Consider the following 20140-nt stretch of genomic DNA (forward strand, 5'->3'; position numbering starts at 1 on the left):
ACTGGCCTTGTGCCAGATACCTGCTGTGTAAGTACCTAGATAAGGTACAGTCCTTGAACACAAAGAGGATTAGGTTTCTCTTAGGCTTAAGGGATACAGCTACTATTTCCTGTGACAGGTGGCAAGCCCCACTCCAACCCTTCAGTTTGTTACTACAGATCCTCCCAAGGCGAGGTAAAAAGCCTACCATCACCCTCAACATTATTCCATTTGGCCCAGGGGCAGCTTAATCCAGCACAAGGATATGGTGGGGGGAGGAAGGGCCTGAGTGACAGCGGGGCAGAAACTGGTGGAGGCCCTTGGAGACAATGACTAACCTTCACTTGGCAGATGTTCTTTGTGCGTGAGAACTACAGCTGTTCCACTTCTATGTAATGTCACATGTCCACCCTGGCAATGCTCTAAACAGGGTTTCCCATAGCCCAGGTTGACCTTGAACTTGATATGTGGCCAGGGATGACCTTGAACCTTCCAAGTGCTGGGGTTATAGACCGTGTGTCACCACACCTGATCTGTTAGGTGCACCCTGAGGTAAAAGACCCAAAGAGTCAGCTAAGATCTAGCCACCCTCACCATGGTGACTTACAGCCCTTGCCAGGTATTGACAAAAGACTGGAAGTACTGTTTAGCCAGCTCAGACTGGAGCTGTTCTGGGTGCCCATTAGTTGGCAGAGAATGGCCTTCAGTTTTCCTATCACTGGTGATTGCTCAGCATGCACTACAAACTATCAGGGATGCCAACTGAACACAAGATGAACAGCTCAGCTTTTGTGAAACTTGCCTTCTAAGACAGAGGTCCAACGAAGGGCTGGCAGGCTGGGTGGAGGACCTGATCTAGGAGGAGTGTGCTGGGGGCAGGGAACAAGGTGGGGCCCGGGTGTGGGTAGGATGATACAGCAGCAGCCCCACTTCTGCGGCAGGCCTTTTGGCTCACCCTTGTTGGCGAGCAGAAGCTAGGCTGTGTTGGCCAGTGAGGTGGATGTAGAAGACCCAAGTAAGGAGTCTTCTACTGCAGCGAGACCCATGCTGAGCACCTACTCAGGCAGTCGACAGGATGGACTGGGGATCTTTGCCATGGTGGACGGCAGGTAAATGCTAAAACCAGCATAGAAATAGACCAGCTCAGGTTGGGGGAATTGCAGACTGCTGGCCTTTAAGAAGGGGATTGTGTATAGAGGGTGAATACCAGCTCATCTATTTAGAACCTGACCAGCTTCAGTTCACCTTGACCTAAGCTCTCCCTACCCCACAAGCAAGACCACTCTAGGCAAGTCTGGTGTCCTGGTGGCTGGCCCTGAGTCCCCAAGACCACCAGTGGCAGTCCTGCTCCACTCTATGCAGCTCTCTTGACTCACAGAGGACAGGCAGTTGTGGATGATCCAGTCTATAGCAGAAGCCACAGGAAGCATGGGGGTGGGGCAGCAGCTCTCCAAGTCCAGATCATCAAATTTTTTAACTGGCCTAAATGTTTGATCTTTGCATCTATTTGGGACCTTAGTTGGGGTAGGCTTTCCTTTGCTAGACCCCCATTGAGCTGAATACAACAGGTGTTCTTATATCAGGCCACTGGTTGGCAAGGCTTGGGATAATGATCTGCACTCCATCTTCCTTCTCAGCAGCCAAGAGGAGGCCTTATACAAGGGAAGGTACAGGATCTCTGCTTGCATCCTCTAGGTGACCATGTGGCCAAAGGTGTATGCTCTCTAGAAGGGGGCCTTAGAGAATAAGCATTGAGCAGTTTGGTAAGCATCTTATTTGAGGAGGAGGATATAAGTCTCCAAGGCCACTTGAATCTGCTGCTCTGAAGGTCAGCAAAACCCAGCAAGCAGGCAGATGGGGTGGAGGATTTATAGACCAGCACCCATGTCCCTTTGAACAACCCACGTCAGAGGACAGCCCATTGCCACGGAGGGCCCAGTGCTCCCATCACTAGCCCATATTAAATCACACTACCTCCCTCCTGAGTTCTGCTTGCTGTGACCTTCTGGAAGGGTGGACGGTCATGCCTCCCAACAGGCAGAGGTCACCTGGAGGCAGATTCCATGCTAATTCCACTCTGCTGTAGGTAGTTATGTGTCCCCATTTGAGATCTAACGCTGTTTAAAGGCAAAGAATTGCCTGGAGCAGGGACAGTGAACCCTGTTCTGAGGACAAACCCCACCGGACCAAGAATGGAGGAGGCAGGCTCAGGGGAGAAGGCAGGTGTGTGTGTGTGTGAATTCTCCTTAGGAGTGCACCCGTCTGCACTGACGTGTCTCCTGGTCCCTGTGACAGGCGTGTGCTGTTTGTCCCCAGCGTGCTCATTCCACATGATCTTTCTTTTGCCACCTGTGTTTGGCACTGTGTTGCTGGAAAGAGTCCAGTTTGCCCTCTGTGGTGGCGCAACCAGTTTTCCCTGCTGTCCTTGGTTGAGGTACAGACTTAATGTAAACCTGCTTGCTGAGGACTCCTAAAACCATGGCCTACGTCCCGTACCAAATGGCATAAGACTTTGCTCTCTCTACTGGTGCCACGCAGACCAGCAGGGTCCTTTGTGTCACTCCCTGGGCAACTCTAGCAGCTGTAGCGACCATACCCAGAGAGGAGGCCCTAAGTGGTAGAAGGAAAGCATTTATACTAGGCTGAGCCTGGGGACTTTGACAGAGACAACCTAGATCCACACTGAGATGGGAGACTCACTGTAAGTCATATCAACACACATGCGCACACGCATATAAACGCAGACTTGAACCCACATTTGCCCAAATCCACATTTATTCGAACCTAACAGCCGAATTACAGCTTGAGGTGTGGTCTGAGCAGGCCAAGTTCCTGCTCAGCCCACACCTGATCCTCGTGAGAGCCGACAGGGCAGAATCTTTTCTGGCAGGGTGCTGACGGCTCTGCCCAAACAGAAGTCCACTTCAGTCTGAGGGAAAATTTGCTGGAGGCCTTGCGGCTCTGTTCCAGTGTCCCTCGGATAGAAGCATATGGCTTCCTGAGCCAGGCTAGATTTGCACTGCCACCTGCTGGTCGCCCACGGCACAGCACTGCAGGGACACAGGACAGCAGAGATATGGCAGTCAAAGGAGATTAGTGCCTTTTGTCCCCACCATTCATTTCCGCAGGAAGTCTAGCTGCCAAAATATTCCCTCTGGAACTTCTCGAAGTCTTCGTCAGTGAATACAGTGCCCTCAGCCTTCTTCTTCTTCTTCTTGTTCATCTTGGCCACTAGCCGATCACATGCTTTTCGGCCTTGGTTCTGCTGCAGAATCTGAAAGGGTTCAGTGTGAGGTCACAGAATCTCCATTTTTGGAAGGACAGATGGAAACCCTTGAGATCACAGGGATTTAAGGCAGGGCAGGGCTGGGATAACTCCACACTATATTCAGGGCTGAGAATCACAAGGACTCTGAAGAACAGCCTCAGCTGTCACCCCAGGACCCTATAGCTTGTACCCTAGACAAACCTGCTGGGTCACAGACTCGGGCACGGTGCTTCTCATGCTGGTCATAAACTTCAGGTTTGCTCTGAGGTGGTCTTGACACTGCCGTTTCTGGTACTCAGCTGTGGGTAGCAGGCAGGGCATGTCATTTCAGACTCACTGTACTGTAGAAGCCTCTGGATCCCTTACCCTGCTGAAAACCTCACTGTCCTTTCCAAGGAAGAGAATATTTCAACAGCCTGGCCTCTTTTTAACCAAATCTACATTTCCCATAGGTCCTGTCTGCTGCAAATCCACAGACCCTATTGGATAGCTTCAGTTGGTCATGGGACTGTGTCTTAAGCCAGCCATGCTGGTATGTACCTGTGATGCCAGTACTGGAGAGGCTGAGACAGGAAAACTGCTCCTAGATGTGTAGCCAGATCAGAAAGGGTTATGTTTAAAAACAGCATGATAAAAATCTATCACCACCAACAAATAACACAAGGTCTACCCTGAGCATTGCCGTGCATCTGGCACACAGGACGCATAGGCTTCCAGTTTTCATTTCTACAGGAAAAGAACTGAGAAGCACGGTAGCAAGCATTTTAGAGAGTATCCTTTTTTTTCTTAGGGTCTGGGGGCAGACTCACTCTGTAGATCAGGCAGGCCTCTGCCACCTGAGTGCTGGGATTAAAGGATTGCACCACCATCACTGTGCCTGGTTACTGTTCTGCCATTCCTACCTACCCACTATATACTAGGCTGTGCACTGGTCACCCACTGGGACCACAGAAAATCCAGGGTCGGGGGTGGGAGGTTAGTCCTGTGTCTTGAGGAGCTCCTGCCTCAGGACAGAAGTAAAGGGAACCCCAATAACCAGGCAGGAAGGCACTTTGACATGGGAACTGGCGCAAACCACTAGTGTCACACATGCCTCCTCGCTCCACCTCTGCTCACCATGTTTCCTCTTGAACTTCAAACCTTTTAAGAAGGGCTCACATGGGTGTGGTGGTGCATGCCTATCATCCTAGCGCTTAGGAAGCTGAAACAGGAAGACATTTAAGTTCATGGTTAGCCTGTGCTGCACAGTGAGGTCCAGGCCAGCCTGAGGCACAGGGCGAGATCTTGTCAAAACAAACTAAGTCAAAACAACACCACCATCGCCCAAGCTGGGAGAAACAAACAATGAAACCCAAACACCTCAGCTCCCTTTATAGAGCCCATGGAGTCAAAGAAGAAAGCAGTATAACCATCCTGTGTCCCTTCTCAAGTCTTACTGAGCCACATCCCCTAAGATGCTCTATTTGAAACAAGCCTTCTGCTTTGCAGACAGTTCACCGGTAAAGCACATCAACTCACTTCTCTGCTATCCCTACTGTGATGGAAGGCACTGTCACCTGAGCAGAGCACATTAAGAACGACAGCACAGGGACACACTGCCTCACTTCCACTTGCACCACCTGGGCAGGCGCCTGTTTCTATAATTGCTCACCTCACAGGGCTGCTGTGAGGGTCAAATGAGTCAACACTTTGACGGTGCTCAGGCTAACTGTTGGCTGAATGCTTCATTTATATACCCACTCATTCGTGCTTAAGTATATGTATGTGCACCCCAAGTGAGGGTCTGTGGAGTCAGAAAAGGGTATCTAATTCCCGGACCTGAAGTTACAGGGAACTGTGTGCAGCCAGCCATGTGGGTTTCGGGAGCTCCAGATCCTCTGCAAGAGCATCAAGTGCTCTTAACCATTGAGCCAGCCCTCTATCCCTGACTGATATACTCCGTCTTGACTCTTGCTCATGACTTATTACCCATTAGCCTTCTTTCTTCCAAATTCTCATGCCTTTCTGGGTAAAGCAACCCTCCTTTTTACCTGGCAGCTCTTACACTCTCTCAGGTGCTCAGCCTTAACATTTCTTCCAATTTGGCTTGTTAGTTTGATTCTCCCTCGGTGCACTCTAGAGTCTTTTATCTCACAAGCCTCACGCACTTGGCAAAAACCTGCTGATGCTTCTCTCCCCGCTAAGGTTAGAGCTCACTAGGGCTGGATCTTGCGTTTCATTTGCTCCCACGATCAGGTCTTGCCCTGAACTCATCAGGTAGTCAGGAAAGTAACAGCACTTCTGATTCTCCTGCCTCCACCTCCCAAGGGCAGGGATTACAGGGAATGCCACCACTACCAGGTTTTCCCCTCTTTCCCTCAATCTGTTGACGGCTACATAGCAGATAGCAGCAAAGAAACACAGCTAAGAGCCCAGACATGGAAATTAGATTCCCTGGGCTCGAAACCTGTCCCCCACCATTTTAACACTTTTTATCTTTTCCTTGTTGAATCTCGGGTAACTTCTGGAACACCAACTCGAAGGCGCTGCCCCAAATCCTGCGAAGCACTCGGAGTCTTCTTTCCCAGCTCACCTAATGCGGACTTAGGTACTTTTCCCTTCGCTGAGTTCCGTAGTTTCACGGCCTGTTTGGCCTTGGCTCTCGCCCTCCGGGTCTGCTTCACCGGAGTCCCGCTCGCCTTGGCCTGGCCGGGTACGGCACGAGGAGCTGTAGGGAAAGGCAACGAAGGACCGAGTTGGAGGACGCGCTTTCCCTTTCCACCCGCCCAGTCGGCCCTCCTTCACAGCGCGACCACGCAGGATAAGCCCTCCTTACCCTCGGACGCCTCTAAAAGCTCCAAGCCGCGCCGTAACAACGCCGCCGACATGCTGCCAAGCCCCGCCCACACGCTGCGAGTTACTTCCGCCCTGGCGGTGTTCGCTCCTCGGCAGAAACTGGAGCCGGAACCCAGGGTTCCGCAGCGAGCGGAAGTACCACGTTAGAACGCAGGCTCAATGGCTTTCCTCTAGTCCTAGAGGAGCCGGGAACTGGGAGCGTGTCCGAGGCGCAGAAGCCACAGTTGTTCAATTTCTCAGTAACAGGTCTCTTGTGACCCAGGCTCTGTGGACAGACTCGACTTCTAGCCTCATTGGTCAATTCTGTCCAGGGGCTAAGTGTTGAATAGTCTGAGTTCCTGCAAAAGAAATGGTTCTTTTTATTTTCTTTTAAGACAAGGACACATATAGTCCAGACTGTCTTTGAACTCGATTGTAGCTGAGAATGACTTTGAATTCCTGATCCTTTTCTCTGGGCCTCCCAAGGGCCGGAATTATAGACCCAAATCACTCTGCTAGGCTTAGACAGTTTTTCATGAACTTCAAAGCAATACACCGGTCCTGCGCACTGTAAGAATCTGTATGAGAATCATTAAAGACATTTGCCAAGGAGGTTAGGTGTCGAACTTTGTAATCTTACTACTTGGGAGACTGAACAGAGAGTATTTGCTGTGAGTTTCAGGCCAACTTGGGCTACATAGCAAGACGCTGTTTCAAACAAACAAACAAACAAACAAACAAACAAACAAACAAATTCAAGCCAAACCAAAAATCAAACCAAAAGAAAAACCTAAACAAACAAACAAAAAATCCCAGAAAAACAAAAATCCCCCAAAACAAAACAGAGAAATAAAGACATTTGCAAACACGTGATTTTGTTTCGAAAAATACAGTTATTTGCTGCAAAATGCTGTTTATGTTGTTAAGCAATGAGTTGGTTGTTAAGTAAATCAGTGAATACTGCTGGGCACAGTAATATGACACGTAGAATACCAGCACTTGGGAAGCTGAGGCAGGAGAATGGCAAGTTTCAGGTCAGCTTAGATCATATAGCTACATTCCAAATTCTAGACCATAATTCTGGGTTACATATAATAAGGAGAGCTAGGATGTATTAATAGCTTGGTGGTAGAATGCTTAGATTTAATCCCTAATATTGAAAAAAGTTCAGTGTTTAGTCTGATAAATCAATAAATATTACAATCAATATTACACATAGATGTAAATATTCTCTTGATAAATACTACACATAAATGTTCTCTGGTTACCTGAGCTTTTGTTTTTGTTTTTAATTTTTAAAAAAATACATGGATTTTTGCCTGCATATATGTCTGTCTGTGCACCACAGGCGTACCTTGTCCCTTTGGAGGTCAGAAGTGAGCAGATTCCCTGGAAAGGAGTTACAGACTGCGAGCTGGAGGGATGGCTCAGTGGTTAAGAGCACTGACTGCTCCTCCAGTGGTCCTGAGTTCAATTCTCAGCACCCACGTGGTGGCTCACAACCATCTGTAATGGGATCTGACGCCCTCTTCTGGTGTGTCTGAAGACAGTGACAGCGTATTATATGTACAAATAAATAAATCTTTTTAAAAAAGGAGTTACAGACTGATGTGAGCCATAGTGGAGGTGTTGGGAACAGAACCCAGGTCTGTTGGAAGAACATCTAGTGTTCTTAATCCTTGAACCTTCTCTCCAGCCCTGAGTTTTTAAGATTGAAAAGGGCTTATTAAATCAAAAAGGCTGAGAATCTCTAGTCTAGAAGTGTCTCTTCTTCACTACTTTGGTGTGTTTTTGCAGTGCTGGTGATCAAATGCAGAGACTCTTGAGTGCCAGACAGGCTTTCTAACCTCCAAACACTGAAGAAATTCTTTTTTGGCTGTGAGGAGAAACTCTGCCCGATTTATTTCACTTGTGGAGGCTTCTAACCAGCACCTGTGGAAGTCATGAAGCTCCAGCCAGTCTGTGAATGAGGAGTGAAAATGAACATCTGGACTCATTGGACCAACAGGTACTGAGAGGTTTTTTGTTTTTTTGTTTTTTTTTTTTTTTGGCAGTTTTTGTGGTTTTATTTGAACACAAAACAGGCACACAAGCCATCTATTCATTCTCTTCGCTGCGTAGCCTGGCGTTGGGATTGGTGACTCTGATGGCCAGCTGTGCTGCTCTTTCTACGATGGCTTTTCGGTTCTTAGAGGACACATTGTGAGCAATCTCAGCACAGTAAGATTTGTTGCACATCAGCAGCACTTCCAGCTCCTTGACATTGTGGACCAGAAACTTCCGGAAGCCGCTAGGCAGCATGTGCTTGGTTTTCTTGTTACTCCCGTAACCAATGTTGGGCATCAGGATCTGGCCCTTGAATCTTCTCCGCACCCTGTTGTCGATGCCTCTGGGTTTCCGCCAGTTTCGCTTAATTTTCACATATCGGTCCGACTGGTGCCTGATGAACTTCTTGGTCCTCTTTTTGACGATCTTGGGCTTCACCAGAGGCCGAAGGGCAGCCATGATGCCGCAAAACAGATGGCAGCCACCTCGCAGGCAGCGCCGAGGAAGAAGCGAGAGGTTTTTTTATTAATTTTTTTATTTATATTTTTTGGCATACCTGATGCTGTAGAACGTGACACAAAGAAACAGCTGATTTTTCCCTGGACAATCCTCATTGTCAAAACTCTACTAACTAGTCCAGAAGGGAGACACTTGTAATAACAAACTCTAACAAGAGTCAAGTCCCTGTTGTGTTTCACATGAGTAAACTTCATTTTCTGACGTAGGTATCGTTTGTCCAACATTTCTTGAGGAAGGAAATAAATTCATCGCATGTCTGTCCACATTGCAACCATGTGACCATTAGGTGGCGCTGCAGGACAGCTTTCTTTGGCCTCCTGGTCCACTACCTGACTTGGTGTGGATGGATGTGTGAAGTCCAGCGCTCTTGGGCTGGCTCCCTGCTTCCCAGTGGCAGCCAGATTATCCTCTCTGGTATTATTTGGTTGGAGAAACTGAGGCAGAAGCAACAAGCTGAACTTCCCAGGAGACCTCCTAGGTCTCTTTCCAGAAAAGTGTGCAAGGGCAACTGGATGCTTATTACAACAATAGGAGACTGCTGAGGGCAACGTGACCCTCGGCAAATCCATAGCAAAGAACACCCCATTTATTAAATAGGCCTTGGAAGCTGCTTCCTTACAGGGTAGCCACCTGGGATCAATGGAGCAATACTCCTGAAGCACCTTCAAGGAGACGGGGACTGATTGGGGCAATATTGCAGACATAGCCCATGCTGGCATTCTGCATCCTCCTACTCTGGCATGGTGGACATGGCAGCTGCAGCAGGCTGGCACCCATGGGTGTTTGATGCCTGCTGTTTGTCCTGAACCCTTAAAGATTAGGTTTGTTAGATTTGGGGAAGGCCTCCGAGGGCCTCCGTGGGAGCTGGTGGGTCTTGAGTTCTCAGAATGGTTCCAGTCCTGGCTGTGTGATCTTGGGAAGCCACTTTCCTGCTCTGAGCCTTAGTCTCTGCATTGGATTCCTCCTTACAGGACTCTATCCCAGGGTTCCCCTGTGCTTAGCAGGGGGTGTGTCTGCATAAAGGAAACAAGATAATCCTCCTCCTCTAGTAGTTCTTGCCACCTTAGAATCCCATCACTGACTCTTTCCGTCCATCTCAGGATTAGCTTTGCTTTGGCTTTCCTCTGAGGGAGAAATTTTCTAGAAAACTACACAGCATTTCCTACAGAGCCAGGCCTAGAGATCAGAGCTGCAAGTCTGGAGCAAGTGTGAACATGACTGAGGCTAAGCAGGTTGCATGGACGTGTGAGCAAGAACAAGTGTCTGCCAGCACAGGCATGCACTAGCGTGCGTGCGCGTGTGTGTGTATAGATGTGTGTGTGTGTGTTTGTGTGTGTGTATAGATGTGTGTGTGTGTATAATCATAGTTTTCAGCTATGTGTCAAGTTATTTTGTATTTATTTATTTATTTGTTTGCTTATTTATTTATTATTTATGAGTACACTGTAGCTGTCTTCAGACACCAGAAGAAGGCATCAGATTACATTACAGATGGTTGAGAGCCACCATGTAGTTGCTGAAAATTGAACTCAGGACCTTTAGAAGAGTAGTCAGTGCTCTTAGCCACTGAGCCATCTCTCCAGTTTTGTTTTTTTGAGAGGATCTCATGTAGCCCAGGCTGGCCTCAAGCTGAGGATGACCCTGACTTCCAGACCCTCCTGTCTCTACCTCCTGAGTGCTGGGATTATAGATAGGTATGAGCCACTATCTCTGGGTTCCTAATTTGTTTAAAAAATGTTTTTTTCCGAGACAGAGTTTCTCTGTGTAGCCATGGCTGGGAGATAACTCGGTGAGCATGAGTGATCACTGGGCAGGAACAGGGCCCTAAGTTCACTCTGCAGCCCCTCCTAAAAAGCCAGGTGTCAGTGAGCGAGCACATCCATCCTTGGCGCTGTGAGGGGTGAAGACAGGAGGATCACAGGAGCCTTTGGGTGCCTGCCCAGCTCCAGGGTCGGTGAGAGACCCTGACTCGAGAGAATAAGCCAGGGATCAATAGAGCAGGCCTTGGCCTCTGCATGGACACGTGCCCGGGACTGTTCACATGTACATATCACACACACACATGCACACACACACACATGCATACACGCACACACACAGACACACGCACACACGCGCACATACACACACGCACATACACACCCACCGAGAGAGAGAGAAAGAGAGAGACAGAGAGAGAGAGAGAGAGAGAGAGAGAGAGAGAGAGAGAGAGAGAGAGAGGCTGGGCATGCTGACTCACACCAGCGATTCCAGCACTTGATGGACTGAGGCAGGGAAATTCTCTTCAGATCCAGACCAGGTTGGGCTACAGAGTGAGACCTGCCCCCACCCCATAAAGTAAACGATTCATTAAAGTGTATTAATTGGACCGTGAGTGGGGCTCCTTTTGCACATTTACTCACAGATGACTCTTAGCGTGCCGCCTCTGTTCTCCGGCATCTCCCCAGCTCTGACCGACTCTGTCTCTTTATGTCTGGGACTTTTCCCCTTGAGGTCTTCTCTCTTGTCTCTGTGTGTCTCTGCCTCTGCCTCTCAGGATCTCTGTAGTCGCTGATTTCCTGTCTGTGTCTCTGCCTCTGTCCTTTGGCTCTCCCTCTCCAGTGCCCCTTTCTGCCTCTGAGTTCTCCTCTGCCAGTCCCTCAGCTCCCAACCTCTCTCCATCTTCAAATTAAAAACCAAATGGAATTTCCAGCGCCTTTCCCACTGGCTGCACATGCCTTGGCCTCCTGTTGCCTCCTCAACACCGCACTGCCCAGCCTTCCGACATCTCTCAGATCCTGCCTGGCCTGTTAGTGCTATGAGGCTACTGACTAGATGGATAGCCACTATGGACTATTGGGAGCTTGGCCCCCTGCCTGCTTCTGAGACCCTCTACTCTCCGTTTGAAACTTCCCTCCTCCTTGTAAGATATTACACAGCCCACGCTGTCATGGAAATCTGAGAACCCTGTGGTAGGGCACTGAGGGATGGATGACATTGGAGACTTTGGGCTCCCAGGGTGTGGGACCACCACAGAGACTCAACCCACATATTGTGCTCACAAACAAGTCACCTTTTCTCTCTGGCCTTCTCTGAAAACTGGCTTTTGACCAATGTCCTCACTTCCTCCTGGGGCTAAGTTGCCGGAGGTTGGGGGGATAGGGAGGGTAGTGGAGGGCAGTGGAGGGGGGGGCAGAGCTCCTGCCTTCCCACCTTTGCTCCTGTCCCTGGCATCGGGACCCAGGCTGTGAGAATTCTCAAGCACTTTGCTGTGTCACCTAAGAAAGTCCCAAACTGCGTTCCTCAGTTTCCCTCGTTCATGAATTAAATATAATAGTGGTCACTATAGGGTTACTATAAGGAGTATGCACACGGCACTGAAAATACCCTTGAGAACAGAGTAAGCACTACACATCTGTAGGTGAATGGTGTTCTATGGGTCAGAGGAGTGTCTTGGGGGACCTGGGTGCATGTCTGTGAATGGCTGTTGTATCTCCATGCTCCGTGACAGTACATGGGGAAGGCTGAAGTTCCAGTGCTGTTTATGAGCCCAGACCTCAGAGTGTGGTAGTTGTGGTGTTCAGATAGCCCAGCTGTATTCTTGGAAGGGTCTAATATCTCTCTGAGATTCCTGGGAAGGAGCTGGTGGGTGGTCTAGGGCACCATTCTTTTTTTTTTTTTTTTTTTTTTTGGAGCTGGGGACCGAACCCAGGGCCTTGCGCTTCCTAGGTAAGCGCTCTACCACTGAGCTAAATCCCCAGCCCCTAGGGCACCATTCTTACAGGTACAGTATGAAGTTGCCTGGCTGTGCTCAAGGCATTTTGTTGTTGAGTAAATAAGGAACCTGCAACCCGGGGGAGCAGGCTGCTTCAGGCAGGGGAACACTCAGGGAGGACAGGTCAGGGGGAGGGAGAAACATTGTAGACAAAGAGCTCTGTTCAGCTACAGGAGGCTTTCTGCAGACTGAGCGCCCCCCCCCCTCTGGCTTTGTTGAGTTACAGTCTCCTCACACCCAGTCCATTCACAGAGCCTGAGCATTGTTCCCATGGGTGGGGGGCGTCCTCTTCACACTGTTAGGACCGCTGTCACTGGGCTCAGCACTCACTCCTCTTCTAGAGTACCTGAGTTCGGTTCCCAGCGTCCATGTGGGGCAGCTCACAACCACACACAGATATAAGTAAAATAAAATAAACTCTGTTACATGCTCAGTAAATGAGGGGCTGCATGTGACTTCAAGGTGGTTCAGGTGGCATTGTGCCTGCAGTAGGATCCTAGGTCATCACTCCCATTCTAGGTCCAGGCTGGGCAGGTGTAACATCTTCGGGCACTACTGCTTCTCCCTCCTTCTCTTCCTCTCTTGTTTTGTTACTTGAGACTGAGTCTCATTATATAGCTTAGACGAGCCTCCAACTCATGGAGCTACTCTTGCCTCAGTCCCTGAATTCCGAAATTATAGATGTGTATCATCATAACTGGCTTCACAGTGGTGGCTTCTTCTTCTTCTTCTTCTTCTTCTTCTTCTTCTTCTTCTTCTTCTTCTTCTTCTTCTTCTTCTTCTTCTTCTTCTTCTTCTTCTTCTTCTTCTCCTTCTCCTTCTCCTTCTCCTTCTCCTTCTCCTTCTCCTCCTCCTCCTCCTCCTCCTCCCCCTCCTCCTCCCCCTCCTCCTCCCCCTCCTCCTCCCCCTCCTCCTCCTCCTTCCTCCTCCTCCTTCTCCTCCTTCTTCTCCTCTATCCTCCTTCCTCCTCTTCCTGCCCCTCTTCCCCCTCCTCTTCTTCCTCCTTCTCCTTTTTCAGAACAGGGTTTCTCTCTGCAGCCCTGGTTGTCCTGAAATTCATTATATAGACAAGGCTGGCCTAGAACTCATGGAGATCCATCTACCTCTGCCTCCTGAGTGCTGGGATTAAAGGCAGGCATCATCATTGTATAGCTCACCATGGCTTCTTTTTAACATCTTTGGGTTTGGGGAGGCAGGAAGGAGCTGCTGGAAAGTTTCTTAAATGCACAAGGGTTGGACAGTGACTTAGATGTTTTAGGCAGAGTTTAAATTTTGGGCATGTGATCTCACTGTGGGGTCCTGAATCGGTCTGTCTCCTACTATGTGCTTCGGTGTCCATCTGGGCAGTGGGGATGTCCTGAAGCCCCTCAGGTGAGGTACAGGGGATCTGTGGAGGGTTACTAAAAGCTTGGGGAGGGCCAGGGGTTGGTTGGGTTGATTCTGGGCTTCAGTGGCCCCTGGGTGGGGGACTCTGGATCCATAGGTTGTGTATGTGCAGTGCCCAGGCCCTTCCAGCCTCAGCCTTTCTAACTAATTACGTCTCTATTAAAATGCAAATATCTACAACGCCAGGAATGGAGGCCTCGTTGCCATGGAAACCAGGGAGCGGAGACTGGTCTCCATCTTCCATCTTCAGACCGTTTTATACCAAATCCTTTTATGGCCGCCTGGAAGTGCCTCTTCTCCCTGCTCACCGCCCACGTCTTAGGGTCTCCCACCTTAAGGTAAATATTCAGGGACCTGGGAATGGGCAACCCTGCACAAACCACCTTTCCTTCTTTGCCTCAGTTTCCTCCCTTGTGACTTATGGGCAAGTAGACCTGTCTTGCAGACAGTGACTCGGAGCCATTGAGGAAATGGTCTGCTTCCGGATTCTCTTAGGAAGCTGTGGTCTAGCCAGGAGCCCCAAAGGTGATATGGGACTGACCATCAATACCTTCTTCAGGCCAAAACCGGTTCACACTGATCCTATAGTTGTTTACCTCCCATCGTTTTTCCCTTGCAAAGTGGACATAGATCTAAAAAGGAGCAGAGTCTTCCACTGTAGATTCAAAAACCAAGGAAGAGCAAGAGCAGAAAGTTTAGGAGGGGAGGAGAGCGAGTAAAAGTAGTGGAAGCAGGTGAGTGGTGGTCCACGTCCTCCCCCTCCCCCTCCCACTGTGGGGAAACTTAGACGAGGAGTGTTATTCAACTGTCACACGTGTAATTTATTACTTGATTGTATAACACCACTCTATTATTCAGACTGGAATATCTCTCCATCAGCGTCCCAACGCCGTCCTCTCATTCTGGGTCCTTAAATGATTTCTGGCCTTTTATTTTAACTTTTAAAGAAATCCTCTTTAGAAATAGCTGAGCATATGAATTATAAACTAGCAATTATGTCAGAGAGAGAGAGAGAGAGAGAGAGAGAGAGAGAGAGAGAGAGAGAACCGCTCTCTGCAGATCTTGTACATCAGCTCTACCCTTGCTCACCCGTGTTATCTGCCCATGAGGATGGCAGGCCCTCGGGGAGCTGGCCTACTTCACTCTTCACCAAATAGTCAGTGTGTGGCCCCTACTGTGTGCCCAGCACTATTGTTGAATGAATTTAGCATATGGAAAATGTGTTGAATACCTACTATGTTCCGGAAACAGTTTGGAATGCTGGGAAGCTGGCATGAGGTGGGTTGAGGAGGCCAGGCGACAGTGCGGGCAACGATGGCAACTCTCAGGGAGGGATTGGGGTGTGGACTTGGGGGCAGATGGGCAGGAGGGACAGGCTGGGAGACGGCAGTGTTCCTTAGCTGTGTGGCTATGTCTGTCATGGGAGATGGCCTTAACACAGTTGGCCTCCTGGAGCTAGGATGTTGTCAGCCCTTGGTGCTGTCCTTGAGAGAAGTCTGCTCTGAAGAGGGGCACCTTGGTAGTCTTAGTCCAGGAGGGGCTTTGGGGTGGCCACTGTGCTGGGGCCTGAGACTAGATGTCAGCAGGCATGTGCTCTGAGCACCTCTGTCTATCCTCTCTCATGGAAACTGGCTCCAAGAGAGCCATGGCGTCCAGGAACCTGGGGTGGCATGGTTTACAAGTCAGGTCAGACTTCTTTTTTTTTTTTTTTTTTTTTTTTCCGGAGCTGGGGACCGAACTCAGGGCCTTGCGCTTGCTAGGCAAGTGCTCTACCACTGAGCTAAATCCCCAACCCCCAGGTCAGACCTCTTACTGACCCCCCTCAACAGTCACATCCTCACAGCCTACTGGACATGTATTCCTGTGTCCCTACAAAGGAACTGGCTGTGCATCCCCCCTCCCCCATGCCTACCTCACCTCCTCCACCCCACCTAAGTGAGAAATGAGTCCGTTCTCCACACCCCCCACCTCCCACTCCTCAGCCCCTCTATCAGCCTCCTGTGTTGTCTTCGACCCCCGCTCCCCTCTTTTTTTTTTTTTTTTCAAGACAGGGTTTCTCTCTGTAGCCCTGGCTGTCCTGGAACTTGCTCTGTAGACCAGGCTAGCCTCAAAACTCACAGAGAGATTTTTTTGCTTGCTTCTGCCTCTCAAGTGCTGGGATTAAAGGTGTGAACTACCACTGTCTGGCTCAATTCCCTGCTTTTACCACAACCTAGATGCCAGTTCCTCTCCTATAGATCCCTTCCCTCTGACCCAGACTGACCTCTCAGAGGCTGCCTGGGACAAGGGTTGTTGGAAGACCCACCTAGGGAGTAGGAGACTGTAGGTAGCTTCTGCCTATCCAGTTAGTAGCCTGCAGATTTCTTAAGGGCCCCGGCTATCTACTCTGCTGCCCTTGGTGAGACAGCCCCATGAGCCCAAGGCTTCAGAGCTTCAACAGCACTCACTGAGGCATAGAGTGACTCGGCTTTGGGTCTGTGTTCCCAGATATATCTAACCCCTCCCTTATTCTCTGATAAGTGGGTGTCTTCTAGTGTGATGGGTCTGGTTGGTAGCTCCACTTACCTTCCCTGGATACCAGCCCTCGAGGTGGCTACAAGGGTTAATTGAGCGGATTCTCATGCCTTCTGAAGGGGGCTGTCCTGTCTTCTGTGCTGTGGGAATCGGTTTTCTGTTACTATAACAAATACTCAAGATGATCAACTTAAAAAGAAGAAAGGCTTCATTCATCATTTGATCCATGACTAGGAGCCCTTTGGTGACAGTACACTAGGGCAGGAGTGTGTGTGTGTGTGTGGGGGAGCAAAACGATTTACCACATGGCTGGGTGAGAGAGACTGACTGACCCAGCAAGTGTCACAACCCCCTTCATATAGATGATTTCCTGCTAGATCCCATCTCCTAAAGACCTGTCACCTCTCAAAAGTGCCACACCAGTACCAAGTCCTTAGAGGAATACTCCCAGCCCACACTCTGGCTGTACCCATGCATTTAGTGTCTTCCTCTGTTATTATCACCTGCAGATGGATTCTGGGATACTGTGTCTGGCCATCTGCCCTACACCTGTTCCAGGCAGGGGAGAGGCTAAGGTACAAGAGTCACACTGGGTGTGAGTTCAAGTTTAGCCACATCTGGGTCTCTGAGGGTGCCTTGCTTCCTGAGCCAGGTCCCCTCTCTCTTCATTTCTCCTTCTCCTCCCTTCCCACTTCTTCTTCTTTTTTTTTTAATGATTTATTTATTTTATGTATGTGAGTACACTGTAGCTTTCTTCAGACACACCAGAAGAGGGCACCGGATCTCATTACAGATGGTTGTGAACCACCATGTGGTTGTCAGGATTTGAACTTAAGACCTCTGGAAGAGCAGTCAGTGCTCTTAACCGCTGAGCTGTCTCTCTGGCCCTCCCCTCCCCCTTCTTCATTTTTTTTTCTTTTCCTTTTTAAAAAATTTTTTTTCTTTTATGCGGCCCTTCTGTCCTGGAACTCACTCTGTAGACCAGGTTGGCTTTAAACTCAAAGATCCACCTGCTTCTGCCCCCTTCTTTAGGACTGGGTTGTCAATACCCCTGGTGGAGTTCTAGGGACCTCCTGTGTGGAGGACCTTTAGGGGGTAACTTGCCTCTTTGGACTTTCTGCTTCTTATCTGCAAGGTGGACAGGGGGAAGTGGTAGCCACGTTCTAAGGTGCTGTGAGGATGGAATGAACGAGCTCATCTGTGAAAGGTACTTAGATGAGCCTGGAACCTTCTAGGAGCCCAGGCTTTACTTAGTGTTACTGTCACCATTCACATCGTCAGCCTCTTAGCTATGTGAACATTACAAATATGCCAACCCTTTTAGAAGGAGCATAGGCCTGTCTGTTAGTGCTGGTTCTTAGACCTGACAAATCCTAGACTTCCTGTCAGAGATGCAGAGTGCGTGTAAGAGGGGCCCACTGAAGGGGACCTTGAATTCAGGGGCTTCCTGCGGGGAGGAGAACTTTAAAGATAAGTCTGCCTCTTACCTATCTTGTGACCTTGGACACACCCTCTCCTCTGAACCTCAGTTTCCCCATTTATAAAGGCAGATGGTAAGGGCTAGGGCTACAGTTCAGCTGTAGAGCACTTGCCTAGCATTCAGGAGGTTCTGTGCCACAGAAACTGGGCATGTGGCGATACACACAAATAAATTCAGCACTGGGGAGGTGGAGGCCTAAGGATTAAAATGCTCAGGTCAGTCTGGGCCAAATGAAACCTTGTTTCAAAAAACAAAAGAAAATGAAACAAGTAAATAAGCAGGTGGTAGTAGTTTGAAGAGAACCTCAAGTCATGACACTGTTGATGGCGATGGTGCCTGGCAAAATAGGTCATAGTCCTAGCTGTGTGTAGATATTGTGTCTTCTAAATCACTGGGTGGGGATAACTTTCCTTGTTGCCCCTCGCCCTCTGTAAACTGCTTCCCTGGCTCTCCCCAGCTCCTGTTCCTCTTAGAGTGTGACAGAGGCTTCCTTGCAGGGCAGGCAGGGGACACACAGTGGAAGAGACCAGCATTCCCCCCTCCCCCCACTCCACCTCCCTGCCTCCTTTCCCTCAAACTGAGGAAGAAATCCTCCCTCCCTCTCGGGAACTATCGAGCGACTCTGCAGACTTCAGCTTGCGGTTCCTTGGAGACCCAGATGAATTAAAGATGTAATTAAATTAGGAACCGTTCATTATTTGGAGGCTAGGCTGCTCTGTCAGGTGGGATTGTGGAAGAAAAAAGGTGGGGCCATCTTCCTGCTGAGTCCAAAGATTCTCTCCTGGGTCTGTGGGTAGGTCAGACCTGGCCCAAGGACCTGGGAGAGAATGGCCTACACCCCTTTCTTCTGCCTCCACCTTTCCTTTCTCTTCCTCTTCTTTCTCATTCTCCAAAAGACCTCCACACACTCTTGGGTAGCCTCAGGCTGCTACCTAGGTCAACTCTCTCTCTCTCTCCAGACAACCTTGTATAAGGCTTCCCTTATCGCTCTGAGCTCTCATCTATAAAATGGGACAAAAAGGGGGGGTGGCAGGGCCCACTGTATTTTTCTTAAAGCAGTATGTTTCTGAGTTATGGACATAGTACACTCAGTTGGTAGAGTGCTTGCTTCGTATGCACGAAGCCCTGTATTGGGTCACCAGCCCTGCGTAGGCCAGGCATTGTGGCACACATCTATAATATAGAGGCAGGAAGATCAGAAATTAAACCCTATCTTTGGCTACACAGTGTTCCAGGTTAGCTTAGGCTGCACAAGACACTGTCTCAAAAAACAAATGAACAAACAAACAAACAAACGTCCTAAGCTTCTAGTTAAAAACATGGAGTCCTCCCAGGTCTACCTGAAATACCTTTTTGTTCTTGTTTTTGTTTTTGTGTTTTCTAACTTGAGAATTTCCTGGGCACACTCAGTTAGTCCTGGATAAGAAAGCAATGAAACAGACCAGGTCACCTTTGTCCCAACTGTGGGGCCTCTGAAGGATGTTGGTGTTCTCGATTTCCAGCAGCTGTGGGACCTTGAAGGAGAAAGGGATGGGGATGCTGGGGGAGCACCGTGCTGAGGTCTGGCAGCAGAAGCCAGGGTAGGGACTGGGAAGTAATTGAGCCACTGGGGGGCAGTTGTGGGTCAGGGAGCCAGGCCCAGAGCGCAGCGATGGAGGAGGAGGGGCTAACACTTCTGTACTTCTCAGAGGAAAACAAGATTTTCGAACCTGTCAGCTATGCGGTGGAGCTGTCAAGAGTACATGAAACAGTGGCGCACCTGGGAAACGGAAGTCATGGTTCTGTTTGTTCTGTGACAGTGTGAAAACTCACAACCATTTCATCAAGACGGGTAACAAGAACACAGGTACCAGAAACGCTTCAGTTCAACTCAGTGGCTGAGGACGTTACTTTAAGCCTACCCAGTTCTGCCCTCCAGCCGCCATCCATTTGTGCATGTCAACAGCTTTGTCGAGCTGGGCACACCGACTCTCATCTGGCTCAGCCTGTCCCATCTGTCAAGCTCTCTCCTTGAAAGTCTACGGCTTTCTCACACTCCATGTCCTTTGTCTCTTCTTGTCCTTTCCTGTGGAAAAGAAAGCCATTTTTTGACTGGAAGAATAATGCAGGTTCAGCACCACGGACAGCGACAGCACAGTTGGCTATGCTGCTCAGAGGCACAGGGACTTGAAAACTCACCCTGGAAACCAGGGTCCAGGGAACCTGGCCTGATGATGCTGGGGGAGCTACCTGGAAGGCAGCTGGAGGGCAGGCGTTAGCTATGAAATGTGTTTTCAAGACCCCCTAACTACCCATCCCTAACTCTAGTTGATACTTTGTAGCAGCTTTTGCAGCCTCTATCTGCCTGCTCTTGGCGAAATCAGTCCTCAGGCCCTTGCCC

The 20140-nt window shown here is 49.4% G+C and overlaps 2 protein-coding genes across 4 annotated transcripts; both read right to left on the reverse strand.

The window, feature by feature from the left end:
• Positions 1–2736: 2736 nt before the first annotated feature.
• On the reverse strand, positions 2737–6135 carry Rps19bp1 (ribosomal protein S19 binding protein 1). 3 transcript variants are annotated; one of them, XR_015624355.1, is made up of 5 exons: positions 6063–6135; positions 5820–5954; positions 3788–3830; positions 3449–3546; positions 2737–3253 (listed from the first exon to the last, which is right to left on the reverse strand). XR_015624355.1 is itself a non-coding variant. In NM_001420251.1 (4 exons), the coding sequence occupies exons 1-4, from the start codon at positions 6112–6114 to the stop codon at positions 3113–3115; spliced, it is 426 nt and encodes a 141-aa protein (NP_001407180.1). In that variant the 5' UTR covers positions 6115–6124; the 3' UTR covers positions 2737–3112. The 3 variants fall into 3 exon arrangements, 2 of the variants coding, with proteins under 2 accessions (NP_001407180.1, XP_087414876.1); NM_001420251.1 differs by lacking the exon at positions 3788–3830 and having other exon boundaries at positions 6063–6124; XM_087558750.1 differs by lacking the exons at positions 5820–5954; positions 6063–6135 and adding an exon at positions 4364–4443.
• A 1944-nt stretch (positions 6136–8079) lies between these two features.
• On the reverse strand, positions 8080–8618 carry LOC148004888 (large ribosomal subunit protein eL32). The gene has a single exon (XM_087559831.1). The coding sequence runs from the start codon at positions 8564–8566 to the stop codon at positions 8159–8161; it is 408 nt and encodes a 135-aa protein (XP_087415957.1). The 5' UTR covers positions 8567–8618; the 3' UTR covers positions 8080–8158.
• Positions 8619–20140: the final 11522 nt, after the last annotated feature.

This window comes from Rattus norvegicus, chromosome 7, assembly GCF_021556685.1.
Source record: "Rattus norvegicus strain SHRSP/BbbUtx chromosome 7, alternate assembly SHRSP_T2T, whole genome shotgun sequence".
NCBI lineage: Eukaryota > Metazoa > Chordata > Mammalia > Rodentia > Muridae > Rattus > Rattus norvegicus.

Bases quoted from the DNA above. Each gene is read 5' to 3' on its own strand.
- Rps19bp1 (NM_001420251.1), bottom strand. From the start codon at position 6,114: ATGTCGGCGGCGTTGTTACGGCGCGGCTTGGAGCTTTTAGAGGCGTCC. The intron at 5,955-6,062 runs GTAAGGAGGGCT...CTTTCCCTACAG, and splicing joins GCTTTTAGAGGCGTCCGAGG to CTCCTCGTGCCGTACCCGGC. The intron at 3,547-5,819 runs GTGAGCTGGGAA...TGCTACCCACAG, and splicing joins AGTACCTAAGTCCGCATTAG to CTGAGTACCAGAAACGGCAG.
- LOC148004888 (XM_087559831.1), bottom strand. From the start codon at position 8,566: ATGGCTGCCCTTCGGCCTCTGGTGAAGCCCAAGATCGTCAAAAAGAGG.